The sequence below is a fragment of the Rana temporaria genome, chromosome 1 (genome assembly GCF_905171775.1).
Source record: "Rana temporaria chromosome 1, aRanTem1.1, whole genome shotgun sequence".
Taxonomy (NCBI): Eukaryota; Metazoa; Chordata; class Amphibia; order Anura; family Ranidae; genus Rana; species Rana temporaria.
Genome location: NC_053489.1, coordinates 390054049 through 390068719, shown reverse-complemented (window position 1 = coordinate 390068719; position 14671 = coordinate 390054049). Strand labels below are relative to the sequence as shown.

Here is a 14671-nt window from a genome sequence, read left to right as displayed (position 1 = left end):
ACTTTTTGCTATAATAAATATCCCCCAAAAACATATATAAAAAAAATGTTTTCCTCAGTTTAGGCCGATACGTATTCTACCTATTTTTGGTAAAAAAAATTGCAATAAGCGTTTATCGATTGGTTTGCACAGAATTTATAGCATTTACAAAATAGGGGATAGTTTTATTGCATTTTTTTGCTACTAATGGCAGCGATCACCGATTTTTTTCGTGACTGCGACATTATGGCGGACACTTTGGACAATTTTGACACATTTTTGGGACCATTGTCATTTTCACAGCAAAAAATGCATTTAAATTGCATTGTTTATTGTGAAAATGACAGTTGCAGTTTGGGAGTTAACCACAGGGGGCGCTGAAGGCTTAAGGTTTCACGTCGTTCTGCCTGTCCGTGCTATTTTGCCGACGTATATGTACATGTGGCGGTCGTTAAGCGGTTAAAGAGGGTATTTAGTCAGGAGATACATCTAGAACTATCACTTTACAGAATACTGTTTTGGCCACATCTTAAAGGGGTTGTAAAAGGTAAAAAAAAATCCCTAAATAGCTTCCTTTACCCTAGTACAGTCCTCCTTCACTTACCTCATCCTTTGATTTTGGTATCATATCGGCAGTCGATCCCTAGAGTGTTCACTATTGTATAGTTGCTTAGTTGGTATGGTTGAATAAAGAAACTGGTCCATCCAAGTCCATCCAGAGTTTGTCACTACAATTTCTATGTACACAGCCTGCTTAAAGGGGTTATAAAAAGGTACCATTATTATTTTTTCCCTAAATAGCTTCCTTTACCTTAGTGCAGTCCTCCTTCACTTACCTCATCCTTCAATTTTGCTTTTAAATGTCCTTATTTCTTCTGAGAAATCCTCACTTCCTGTTCTTCTTACTGTAACTACACACAGTAATGCAAAGCTTTCTCCCTGGTGTGGAGTGTCGTGCTTGCCCCCTCCCTTGAGGGGGCGAGCAGGAGAGTCAGGATGCCCACTAACACACAGCTCCTTTCTCCATCTGCAATGTAGAGAGCGTCCTGACTCTCCTGCTCGTCCCCTCCCCCCTCTAGAGACAGGGCGAGCACGACACTCCACACCAGGGAGAAAGCCTTGCATTACTGTGTGGAGTTACAGACAGAACAGGCAGTGAGGATTCTCAGAAGAAATAAGGACATTTAAAAGCAAAATCGAAGGATAAGGCAAGTGAAGGAGGACTGCACTAAAGGTAAAGGAAGCTATTTAGGGAAAAAAATAATAATAATGGTACCTTTTATAACCCCTTTAAAGCAGGCTGTGTACATAGAAATGGTAGTGACAAACTCAGGTTGAACTTGGATGGACCAGTTTCTTTATTCAACCATACCAACTAAGTATACAATAGTGAACCCTCAAGGGATCGACTGCCGATACAATACCAATATTTTGGCTACCTCTCCTGCCGATATTTTTAAACTGTTGCCTTTAAGATTCCAGTAATCCGGGAAGTGATGTCATGACATTGCTTTCTTTTTACTAGAGCCGAGACCCGAACAAAGCATCGACTTTGTTTCAGGCTTCGACCAGCTGGCACAATGCCGGCTGGTTGCTTAGGTCTCCCCGTGGAACGGGAGAGCCTGGGCGAACGGGGGACATCCTCTCCCTCTGCTTGTAATAAAAGCTGAGCAGAGCCGCATTGGTTATTACAATAAAGCAAACCTTTTGAAGCAATATCAGTCAGTTTGACCGATGCTTCTGAAAGAGTGAACTGTGGGAGGGTTTCATCAGGTCCAATATTTACAAAGTAATAACTGGCTTTGCACAGGCATTTGTTGCTAACAAAGTGGATTGATGGCCAATATGGCTATTGAGGAATATATTTAAATGACAGCTTCTGTACCTGGAGTTCAGCTTTAACCCATGATTAAACAAACATTGTTAAAAAATTGTACATGGAAAAGAACTGACATTTACCACTTACTTTAGCAAAGCAAGAAAAGCAGCTGGTTCAACATCAGGTAGTTCAATTTCTGTGGATGTTGTGGCCATACCACCATTAAACATAGCATCAAAGACAGCACTTCCAACTGCTAAAACAAACCTACAAAAAAAAAAAAAGGAGAAAATTAAAACACTACCCCAGTTCATATAAAACATGATACAAATTTGTACACAAAGCCATAATTATTCTTTAAAGTATATATAAAGCCCATCACTAAAATCCAATAAACTTCAGAAAAACAAATATTTTGGGTCAGCCTGCACATCGCAGCCCCATTTTTGTCCTACTGGAAAAGCAGAAGAGGACCAGGTTTTCAGAAGCAAGCCGGTGCAGTGTCCAGCAGTGAAGATGCTGGATAAAAGGACAAAAAGGTGTGCATCAGACCAGGTTAGCGCCATTCATTAAAAGGTTATTTTGTACCAAAGTTAAGGTAATGCAACTACATAAAAAAGGTCATGTTTAACCACTTCAGCCCCCGAATCGTTTAGCTAGCCAAAGACCAGGTCACTTTTTGCGATTCGGCATGGTGTTGCATTAACTGACAATTGTGCGGTCGTGCGACGTGGCTCCCAAACAAAAATTTACATCCTTTTTTTTGCACAAATAGAGAGCTTTCTTTTGGTGGCATTTGATCACCTCTGCGGTTTTATTTTTTGCGCTATAAAACAAAAATAGGAACAATTTTGAAAAAGCAATATTTTTATTACTTTTTGCTATAATAAATATCCCCAAAAAATCTGTAAAAAAAAAAAAAAAAAAAGTGTTTTCCTCGGTTTAGGCGATACATATTCTACATATTTTTGGTAGGGAGTGCTTCTGTTAGGGGACGCGACTTGCCGCAACACTGATCGCTGTTCCTGATGACGATCAGTGACAGGTCACTAGGAAGAACGGGGAGATGTTGCGTTTACACTGACATCTCTCCGTTCTTCAGCTCTGTGACCCGATTGTGGGACACCGGCGGACATAGAGTCCACGGTCACGGAATGCGTGACCACACAGCGGCAATTTAACCACTTGACCACTGGGCACGAAAACCCCCTTAATCACCAGACCAATTTTCAGCTTTCGGTGCTCTCACAATTTGAATGACAATTACTCAGTCATACAACATTGTACCCATCTGAAATTTTTGTCCTTTTTTTCCCACAAATAGAGCTTTCTTTTGGTGGTATTTGATCACCTCTGCGGTTTTTATTTTTTGCGCTATAAAAGAAAAAAGACTGAAAATTCTGTAAAAAAAAAAAAAAAAATCTAGTTTCTGTCATATTAGCAGGTTATTTCTCACACACAGCATATGCATACTACAAATTACACCCCAAAACACATTCTGCTATTCCTCCCGAGTATAGCGATACCACATGTTTGCGACTTTTACACAGCGTGGCCACATAGAGAGGCCCAACATGCAGGGAGCACCATCAGGCGTTCTGGAGCACCCAGGCCAATTCTGACATTTCTCTCCTACATGTAAAAATCATCATTTATTTGCTAAAAAAATTACATAGAAACCCAAAACATTATATATGCTTTTTTTTCAAAGACCCTAGAGAATACAATGGCGGTTGTTGCAACTTTTTATCTTGCACGGTATTTTCGCAGCAATTTTTTGAACGCGTGTTTTTAAAAAAAAAACAGTTTTGTGCTTAAAAAAAAAAAAAAACAGTAAAGTTAGCCCAATGTTTTTGCATAATATGAAAGATGAAGTTACGCCGAGTAAATAGATACCCAACATGTCACCCTTCAAAATTGCACACGCTCGTGAAATTGCGCCAAACGTTGCTACTTAAAAATCCCCATAGGCGACGTATTGCAAGGTATTGGAGTATTGAGGGTATTGCGGAGTATTGGGGGGGTATTGCAGAGTATGGGGGGGTATTGCAGAGTATGGGGGGGGGTATTGCAGAGTATGGGGGGGGGTATTGCAGAGTATGGGGGGGGTATTGCAGAGTATGGGGGGGGGTATTGCAGAGTATGGGGGGGGGTATTGCAGAGTATGGGGGGGGGTATTGCAGAGTATGGGGGGGGGTATTGCAGAGTATGGGGGGGGGTATTGCAGAGTATGGGTGGGTATTGCAGAGTATGGGTGGGTGGGTATTGCAGAGTATGGGGGGGTGGGTATTGCAGAGTAAAATAAAAAAAATGATGAGTGCAATACTCTGCAATACCCCACCCCATACTCTGCAATACCCCACCCCATACTCTGCAATACCCCACCCCATACTCTGCAATACCCCACCCCCCCAGGGTGGGTATTGCAGAGTATGGGGTGGGGTATTGCAGAGTATGGGGTGGGGTATTGCAGAGTATGGGGTGGGGTATTGCAGAGTATTGCACTCATCATTCTTTTTTTTTTACTGCAGAGTATTGCGCAGGGATGGCTGGATCTGTGACTGCAATTGTCACAGATCCAGCCCACAGTGCGGCGGCTGCTGCTGCCGCCCGATCCCCCCCCCCTCCCTCTCCTCTCACACTGTACCGAACGGTACAGAGAGGAGAGGGAGGAACCGGCGTCATTACATGACGCCGGTTTGTTTACAAGTGATCGCGCCGTCATTGGACGGCGCGATCACGTGGTAAGGAGCCGCTTCCATTGGCTCCTTACCGCGAGTGCTGTTGCTGCGGGTCCCGTAGACCCGGCGAGCACCGGCGATCGCGTGTGCGCGCCCGCTCGGGCGCGCACAACGCAGTCTCTGGGAGGACGTACATTGACGCCCTCCTAGAGTACAGGAACCGCTCTGTAGCCGTATTTTGGCTATAGGGCGGTTACCAACTGGTTAAAGTGGCGTATATATACACACACCCGTTTGCGCAGCCGTGGCATTCCGTCAACGTATATGATCGAGCGGCGGTCAGCAAGCGGTTAATAATTCAAAATCTTCATTTTTTTTTTTTAAAGAAAACACCTGGTCACCAATATTAGGGTCCTTGTCGCCCAACAACTGGATTGTCACCCGCTCACATGGCTTCTGACGAAAACAAGTAGCTCATTGCATATGCATGGCATGGTCCACTGCTGTCATCAGGAGACTATTGTCTGAGAAATAGCACGCAGTCATGACTAGTGCATGAATATAAAAACCAAGAAGCATTGAGCTGCAATAAGGGATAAAAAAAAAAAAAAAAAAAAAAACACAATTGGTTTATTTTAAACAATGATTTAGCAAAAAATAAATAAAAAACTCAAGTGTTTACATCAACATTAACTTGATTATCAGCTCCAGCAGCCTGCCAAAACAAGTGATAGCATCAGGGTGGTACTATGTTTTTACTTTTTCCTGCGGATTATATATAATCTACAGCTGGAATATTTTACTTTAACTGTATGGCCTGTTGCTATTCTATGTAGCTGCCATATCATAATGCCTTTCCCTACAATGCTCTCACTGGTGCGATCTAGGCTTGAAGAGCTTTCTTAAAGTGGCTTTGCACACCTATTTTTGGGCAGCTGTTCCCCATTCTTCTCTGTGTTGGTGCACAGCCATTTTCAGCTCTCTCCAGAGATGTTCAAATTGGGTTCAAGTCTGGGCCACTCAAGGACATTTAGGCCCCCTTTCACATGGGGCGGATCAGTAATGATCCGCCCCGTGAACCTCCTCTTGCTCAGCGGGGATCGCTCCGTTGATCTCCGCTGAGCCAGCGGATGACAGGGCGGTCCCCGCACACTGTGCAGGGACCGCCCTGTCTTTTCTCCGCTCTCCCCCAAGGTGGGGGGGGGGAAATCAGATGAACACAGACCGTCAGTCCGTGTTAGATGCCGAATGCCGGGGGGCAGGGGGAAGAGGTGACAGAGATAGAGCAGAGAGGACATATGCCTCTAACATGTGTCATGCGAAGTGTCAAAAACCTCTTCCTCTTCAGGCGTTGCTTCCAAAATATTCAGACATAAATTCCTTCATTATACGATGTTTTATTCTTCCAACGATATGACAGCAAACAGTTTATGCTTACATTGTTACGTTGTTACAGACATCATGGCAGGTAGGCATCACAAAGTTACAGAAGGAGGAAATAGATGTTACATCTTCTCTGCTGGAAAGAGCCCCTTATGATCTTTCTCCTGGGTGAGGGTCCCTTCCCTCCTAGCAGGTTGGGTTCCAACTTCCATCTCATCAGCAGAGTCCGATGACCCTGAGACCCCCGTGGGTCAGATGACCCTGAGGTTTCCTAGCTTGCTATGCTTACCACGTGTACATTTATACAGGTTTAACAGCTAACTAAGCACAATTGGCTCGTTTCCAAAGAAGGTTGCGATGAGCTCTAACGCTCGCTATGTATATTTAAGCAACATCTCCTCCCCTATCCTTGACATAGGACTTTAAGAATAGATATGGCCTACAACAGATGTAACCGACCTTGTTTGCCCTCAAAGCTACCATGTCTAAACCAAAATGATTCAGAGACCCTTATAACACAATATCAATACATTTAAAATCTAACAGTCTGTGTTCATCTGATCCGATGACGGAAGGAAAAATAGGGTTTTCCTCCGTCTGCAGAATCGGAGGAATGCGGAGGCGGGAGAGATCAGGTGTCAGCGATCTCATAGGGTCAGATGTATGTCCTTTTTCATCCGCACACGGATGGATGAAAAAGCGGACATACGGTCCGCAAGTGTGAAAGGGGCCTTACAGAGTTGTCCTGTAGCCACTCCTTTGTTATCTTGGCTGTTTGCTTATGGTTGTGGTCATGTTGGAAGATGACCATTCCCCCCAGTCTGAGGTCCAGAGCACTCTGGAGCAGGTTTTCATCAAGGATGTTGCTGTACATTGGAAATAGTGTTTGTGGAGGGCACTAATTATAGTGCTATATACTTGAATATAATAATTGGTTGATTATTACCAATATATAAATCAAATGCACACAAGTGATGATACATAAACTGATGATGCAAAAATAATCACTAGAAAATTAAAAGAATATAATAAAAAAATATATATATTAGGGCTGTGCAAATTAACTTTTAATTAATAGATTAATCTTTAATTTTTTTGATCGATTAAAATTCTTCTGATTGGTACTCACCTCTCCGCTGGCTTCTGGGCCTTCAGGGAGTTCCGTCGGAGATCCAGTAACGTCACGGACACCGGCGGGGCTTGCCGTGTCCATCTGAAGGGCTTCTTTGCTGTGCCTTCATATCTGCATGCCGGCGGGACCTTACTATCTGCCACACGCAAGGGCTGTTACACTTCCCTCTATCAACCTGGGATTCTACAACCATCCACTGGGAGTTGGGATAGTTCCCTTCACGGGACATCTACATGCCGACGGACTGATGTTAACCTCATCTGGATTCAGCAGTGGTATCGTTGTACACATTTTTATACCAGTATCATACTTAGCTACATGTTTTTATGACTGCTTTTGGTACTGGTGTATTACTCGCACCATTTTTACAGTTTATGTAGCTGCATCGATTTTATCTCCAGTGCAATATTTATTTGGTTACCTACTTGAAGACTATAAAAGTTTTAATGCTATTCCCATCGAGCGCTGCCCCTGCTATCCATTTGTCCAGTGGTTGGTAGCTGCACTGGGAATCAGCCTGCAAGGAGATCAGTTAAAAGTAGTTGGATCTGTATGTGCGTTATAATTAATCAAAATTAGTCGATTAATCGAACAGAAAAATTTTGATCAGTAACAGCCTATATATATATATATATATATATATATATATATATATATATATATATATATATATATATATATATATATATATATATATATATATAAAAAAGTCCCAATATCAGTGTGGAATCCAATAATGAATCCATAGTAGCTTGCTTAAAGCGGAGGTTCAGCCTAAATTTTGACTTTGGCTCAAGTAAACCTACAGGCAGAGACAATAACTAATCCGTTTTTTTTTTTTTTTTTTGTTTTTTAATTGCGATCCTTACCTGAGTACTTTAGCAGTTTCTCTCCTGTCCATCACTATTCCCCGCGGGAGTGGGCGTTCCCAATCACAGGCTGTGATTGACGTGCTTCCGATCGGCGCATACTGCGCGTCACGAGTTGCCGGAAGAAGCCGAACGTCGGTGCGGCTCTCTACGGCGCATGCGCAAACACGACGTTCGGATTCTTTCAGCAACTCGTGACGCGCAGTATGCGCCGATCGGAAGCACGTCAATCACAGCCTGCGATTAGGAACGCCTACTCCTGAGGGAAAGCCGGGGGTGAAAAGCCGTGTAACGGTATGTACGAGAAAAAAAAAAAACTACAGCATACTGTCGGTCTCATAGGCCGGCTCCCTGTCTTGTTAGAATTTTTTTTAGGGTGAACCCCCGCTTTAAAGGTGATGTAAATGATCCTCCACCATACATTCAAATATTCTATCTTCACCCAAAAGTGCTCAGATATAAGATGCGCTTACCACAATTATTTGAGTTCTTTACTGGAAAAGAAAGTCAAATAAAGCGTTGACAGGATTGTGCCTGTACACATGATGGATAGCTGTAAAATTTCCTAATGCCTCACTCCCGGAGTCCAGGTAAGATGTATAAAGAGAGAAAAAGCCCATAGCGTAACACTGTTTATTTAAAATGGATGTATAAAAAATGCCAAATGGCTCCTGGCGTTTAACAAATTCCTTTGTGGTGTCGCTAGGCTCAGCCTCGCAGGCGGCGTGAGTTCCACCAGCCCTGCTTCCTCAAGCGCCGGAGACAGACACGTGGCGGCGGTACCCGCTTTATTTGACTTTCTTTTTCAGTAAAAAAGTCAAATAATTGTGGTAAGCGCATCTTATATCTGAGCACTTTTGGGTGAAGACAGAATATTTGAATGCATGGTGGAGGATTATTTACATCACCTTAAGAAAGCTACTATGGATGCATTATTGGATTCCACACTGATATTAGGACTTTATATATCTATATATTTTTTTATAATTTTTAATTTTCAAGTGATTATTTTTGCATCATCAGTTTATGCATCATTATCACTTGTGTGCATTTGATTTATATATTGGTAATTTTATTGGTAATAATCAACCAATTATTATATTCAAGTATATAGCACTATAATTAGCGCCCTCCACAAACACGATCTCTAAATTTAGGTGTGAGCAATAAATTGAAAGAGCAGCTTAGACACTATTTATATTTATTTTTGGCACCGATTCTACCAATCTTTGTCTCTGTACATTGCTGCATTCATCTTTCCTGCAATCCAGACTAGTCTTCCAGTTCCTGTCACTGGAAAACATCCCCACAGCATGATGCTGCCACCACCATGCTTCACTGTAGGGAAGGCATTGATCTGGTGATGAGCAGTGCTTGGTTTCCTTCAGACATGACGCTTGCTAGTCAGGCCAAAGAGTTCAAGCTTTGTTTCAGACCAGAGAATTTTGTTTCTCATGGTTTGAGAGTCCTTTATGCGCCTAGGTGGGCTGTCATGTGCCTTTTATTGAGGGGTGGCTTCTGTCTGGCCACTATCCGACAGGCCTGATTGGTGGAGTGCTGCAGAGATGGTTGTTCTTCTGGAAGGTTCTCTCTCCACAGAGAAACGCTGGAGCTCTGTCAGAGGGACCATTGGTTCTTTGTCCCCTCCCTGACTAAAGGCCCTTCTCTGATCGCTCAGTTTGGCCAGGTGGCCCGCTCTAGAAAGAGTCCTGGTGGTGCAAAACTTCTTCCATTTATGGATGGAGGCCACTGTGCTCATTGGGACCTGCAGAAAGTTTTCTGTACTGTTCCCTAGATCTGTGCTTCGATACAATCCTTCCACGATTTCCAATGACAACAATTCGTATTAGTGCGACTTCAAAGTAGTCCCTGCACCACTTTAGTCCAAGTTTGATCCGAGTTGAGGTTCATAGACCTGAAGTCGCGGTAGTGTGAAGGGAGCCTTAGGCTGGGTTCACACTGGTGCGACACAACAGACGTCCAACTTTGGATCCGACTTTGCCCTGCGACTTGAAGCCGACATACGTCCAACTTTCAATGAACGGGGATCCCACTATGAATCTTGAGGGGGAATGCCACACCAAATTTTAAATAAACAAACGGCACGGGTTCCCCTACAGGAGTATAGCATGCCCTTAGGTCTGGTGTGAATTTAAAGGGCAACCCCTATGCCAAAATCCATACCAGACCCTTAACTGAGCACGCAGCCCGGCCGGTCAGGAAGGGGATGGGGACAAGCAAGCAGCCCCCCCTCCTGAACCATACCAGGCCGCATTCCCCCCCCCCAACATGGGGGGTGGGTGCTTTGGGGCAGGGGGGCGCCCTGTGGCCCCCCCAACCCAAAGCACCTTGTCCCCATGTTGATGAGGACAAGGGCCTCTTCCCAACAACCCTGACCGTTGGTTGTCGGGATCTGCAGACAGGGGCTTAGCGGAATCCAGGAGCTTCCTTTAATAAAGGGGGCCCCCAGATCCCAGCCAACCACCCTATGTGAATGAGTATGGGGTACATCGTACCCATTCACCTGGAGAAGAAAAAGTGTTGAGAGAAAAAAAACACACACACACACACACACACACACGTTTTTAAAGTAATTTATTAGGCAGCTCCGGGGGTCTTCTTCCAACTCTCCGCTCTCTGGTGCCTTCTCCCGCTCTCCTCAGCCATCTTCTACCAGCTCTTTTTCTAGCGTTGGCCAGTCTTCTCCGTCGTCTTCTTCCCTCTTCTTTTCTTCCAATGTTGACACAACGCTCTCTCCCGCTGAAATGCAGTGTGCGCAACGATTTATAGAGGCATGGGGCGATGTCACCCGGTGACCGCGCCCCTCATGACATCAGTCCCACCATGCCCTGGGACATCATGAAGGGCACGGACACCGGGTGACATCACCGGTGACCACGCCCCATGCCTATATAAATCGTTGCTCACACAGCATTTTAACGGGAGAGAGCGCTGTGTCAACATCAGAAGAAAATAAGAGGGAAGATGACGGAGAAGACGGGGCCCAACGCTAAAAAAAAAAAAAAAAAACACTGGAAGATAGCGGAGGAGCCAGGCAGAAGGAGAGTCGGAAGACGACCCCCGAAGCTGCCTAATAAATGACTTTAAAAACCTGTGTGGTGGGTTTGACACTTTTTTCCCCCCCAGGTAAATGGGTAGGGGTACAATGTACCCCATACTCATTCACATAGGGAGGGGGGCCGCCGTTATTAAAGGCCTTAAGGCTGGGTTCACACTGGTACGACATGACTGTCATCCTACTTTGCCCTACGACATGGGTAATACTTCCATCCGACTTGAACGAACAAGATAAGATTTTCCCCCAGCTTTGAGATGGTCAAAGGACAAGTTGTACTAAACAATCCCAGAGTGACAAATTCCTTTTACTGCTGCTGTAATAACCATGTCGGATGTCACACAAAAAAAAAAAAAAAAAAAAAATCAGAAAAGAGGTTTTAACTTCACTGTGTTTTTGTCTGATGAATGGGCCCATTCAGCCTGTCAGCTGCATATGCACCACTCTGAAAAGCAAACCACCTTGGATTTCACTTCACACTGAAGAAAAGCCAGAACCCTAGTAAACGACAAACGGAGGCCGAAAGGGAGAAAATGCCTTTGACAATTAGCCTTACCAGCCTTAATGTGGTTCTAAAGGCAGAAGGTTTATCTTAAAGCATTCTATGCATCAAGATAAAAAAAAAAAAAAAAAAAACCTGTGTTTAGCAGCCCCCCTCATACTTACCCGAGCCCAATCTCAATCCAGCAATATGCACAAGTGCCTCGGCTGTCTGGGACTCTCCCTCCAGATTGGCCGAGACACAGCAGTGGCGCCATTGGCTCCAGCTGCTGTCAAAGTCAGTTGAGAGAGCCCTGAAACCCGAGAAGAGGAGGATCGGGGCTGTTCTGTGCAAAACCACTGCACAAAGCAGGCAAGTATAACAAGTTATGGCAACAAGCAGGAGCTGTCCCCAGGCTGCTTTCTTTTAGTCTTACCATAAAGCGCAGAGAAAACAGGCTTTTACAATTTGACCATTGAGAAAAGCTGCCTTAGAGAATATGCACATGGAGACCATTTTTTTTTTTTACCAAAAATATGTAGAAGGATACATATTGGCCTAAACTGATTAATAAAGAGTGTGAATATGAAAATATATATATATATATATATATATATATATATATATATATATATATATATATATATATATATATATATATATAAAAAATATATAAATAAATAGGGATATGCATAGCAGAAATTTTTAAATGTTTTGTTCTTTTCAAAAATTGTCAGTCTGTTTAAAGCGCAAAAAAACAAAACCGCAGAGGTGATCAAATACCACCAAAAGAAAGCTCGATTTGTGAAAAAAAAAAAAAAAAAGCTAGCTGCCATAGCCCCGGTATTTTTTTTTTTTTTTCCCCTTAGGCGGCTGGCTTTCAAATAAAAGTCCCAGCGGTAGGAAATGGTGCTCCCTGATCGTTTGAGCATACCGGAGCTGCCAGTAAGCCCAGACCCAAGCCGATGGCTAGGCAGGAAGTTGAGCGAGGGCAAGATAGCCCCCTGCTCAGCTCTATCCCCTTGGAGGGTCCGAGCAACCTCCAACATCACTTCCGGGGTCCTCCGACAGACAGGAATATAATTTTTTTTAAAAGCAAAAAAATAAATAAAAATGGTAAAAGAATTGGGGTATTTTTTCCCCTTAAGATCTCTCAATAAAGGGGACCTGTCATGCTTATTTCTACTACAAGGGATGTTTACATTCCTTGTAATAACAGGAATAAAAAAAAAAAAAAAAAAAAAGTGTAAAAGTGCCTCATCCCTCCGTGCTCACAAGGAGAAGCGAACGCATACCCAAGTCGTTCCCGCATATGTAAAAAAGGTGTTCAAACCATACATGTGAGGTTTCGCTGTGATCGTAGCACTAGACCTCCTCTGCAACACTAAAGAGGTAACCTGTAAACATTTTGAAAGCATCGCCTATGGAGATTGTTAAGTATCAGTTTGTCGCAATTCCATGAGCATGCGCAATTTTAAAGCATTAGTTGGAGTGATGGGCCTCTCTGAAGAGGTGAGTTTTCAGGGATTGCCTGAAGGCAGCTAGAGTAGGAGAGGTGGAGGTAGAAAGTTCCAGAGGATGGGAGAAGCTCTGGAGAAATCATGGAGACGAGCCTGGGAGGAGGATACAAGGGAGCCTGAGAGAAGGTGGTCTTGACAGGGGCAGAGAGGATGGTTTGAGTGATATTTGGAGACAAGACAGGTGATGTAGCTTGTGGCAGAATTGTAATGGCTTTGTATGTTGCGATTAGCATTTTGAATTTAATTCACTGAGTGGTTGGTAAGGTGGATAAGTCTGGCAGCAGCATTCATGATAGCCAATAGAGAGGTAAGCCAATGAGAAGGAAGTTGAAAACCGACGTTAGACCTACCGGTAACGGTATTTCTATGAACCTTCCAGGACGGCACCCGAGAGATGATGGCTCCTCCTGCAGGAAACACAATCACATGACAGTTTAAAAGGCCCCGCCCTTCCCCCTCAGTATGCAATAGAGTAATCCTGAACTGGTTCACAAGGGACGTAGTCCTTATCGGTACTTACCTTTTTTCCCTTTCCCCATAGGGTGGGAAGTAGGCCTGCCGTCCTGGAAGGTTCATAGAAATACCGTTACCGGTAGGTCTAACGTCGGTTTTCTCTTACCACCTTCCAGGACGGCACCCGAGAGGATAATTGAGTAATAAACACAGGCCTACCTTCAGGGTGGGACCACAGCTTGTAGCACCTTTCGACCAAAGGCTAAGTCTTGCTGTGACAACATTTCCACACGATAGTGCTTCAGGAATGTATGATGGCTGGACCAGGTGGCCGCACTGCGGATTTGTTCCCAGGAGGCCCCTGCTTTCTCAGCACAGGAAGTTGCTATGGCTCTGGTAGAGTGAGCCTTGATTTTTTTGGGAGCTGTTGCTCCAGTACATACATAGGCTTTGGATATTGCTTCTCTAATCCATCTTGAGACTGAGGCTTTTGATGCCTGCAGTCCCTTCCTGGGCCCAGCGTGTAGAACTAGTAAGGTGGTTAGATCTTCTAAAACTCTTAGTTCTCTCTAGATAAATGAGAAGACACCTTCTCACGTCTAACAAATGAAATTTATTTTCTTTTTCGTTCTTTGGTTCAGAACAGAAGGACGGCAATATTATGTCTTGCGTCCTATGAAATAGGGATGCCACCTTCGGCAGGTACAGGGGGTCTGCTCTGAGGGTGATCCTATCTGGCTGTACCCTCAGGAAGGGTTCTTTCATGGATAGCGCCTGCAAATCCCCTACCCTCCTGGCCGAAGTAATGGCTAACAAAAAGGTCAACTTTAATGTTAGAAACTTAAGGGGAACCTCTTCCAGAGGTTCGAATGGGTGTATAGATAACGCCTCTAACACCCTAGTTAAGTCCCAAGGCGGACAACTATATTTTTGGACTGGAGAAACTCTTTCTCTAGCTAACAAAAAACGTTTTATAAGGTCCTCTTTCGCCAATCTTTTATCAAGATAGACTGAGAGAGCCGTTATTTGGACCCGAAGGGTACTAACTTTTAATCCTAAATCTACCCCATCCTGGAGGAAGTCCAGGATAACCGGGATAGAAGTTGAAGCTACCTGTCTTTCCTTACGCCAGGAACAGAAGGTCTTCCATACTTTTTGGTAAATCTTTTGAGTTACTGGTTTTCTGCTCATGAGAAGGGTATCTATGACCTTCTCTGAGCAGCCTTTGCGTTCTAGAATCTGGCGCTCACTAACCAGGCTGTTAGCTGGAAGAATTCC

The 14671-nt window shown here is 43.9% G+C and overlaps 1 protein-coding gene across 2 annotated transcripts in view; it reads right to left on the bottom strand.

The window, feature by feature from the left end:
• BTBD2 (BTB domain containing 2) overlaps positions 1-14671 on the bottom strand; it is a 170925-nt gene that overhangs the window by 117428 nt on the left and 38826 nt on the right. For both annotated transcript variants that reach the window (XM_040322583.1, XM_040322584.1), the window contains exon 2: positions 1946-2065. In XM_040322583.1, coding sequence (XP_040178517.1) covers positions 1946-2065 — 120 coding nt within the window. The remainder of the gene's footprint in view (positions 1-1945; positions 2066-14671) is intronic.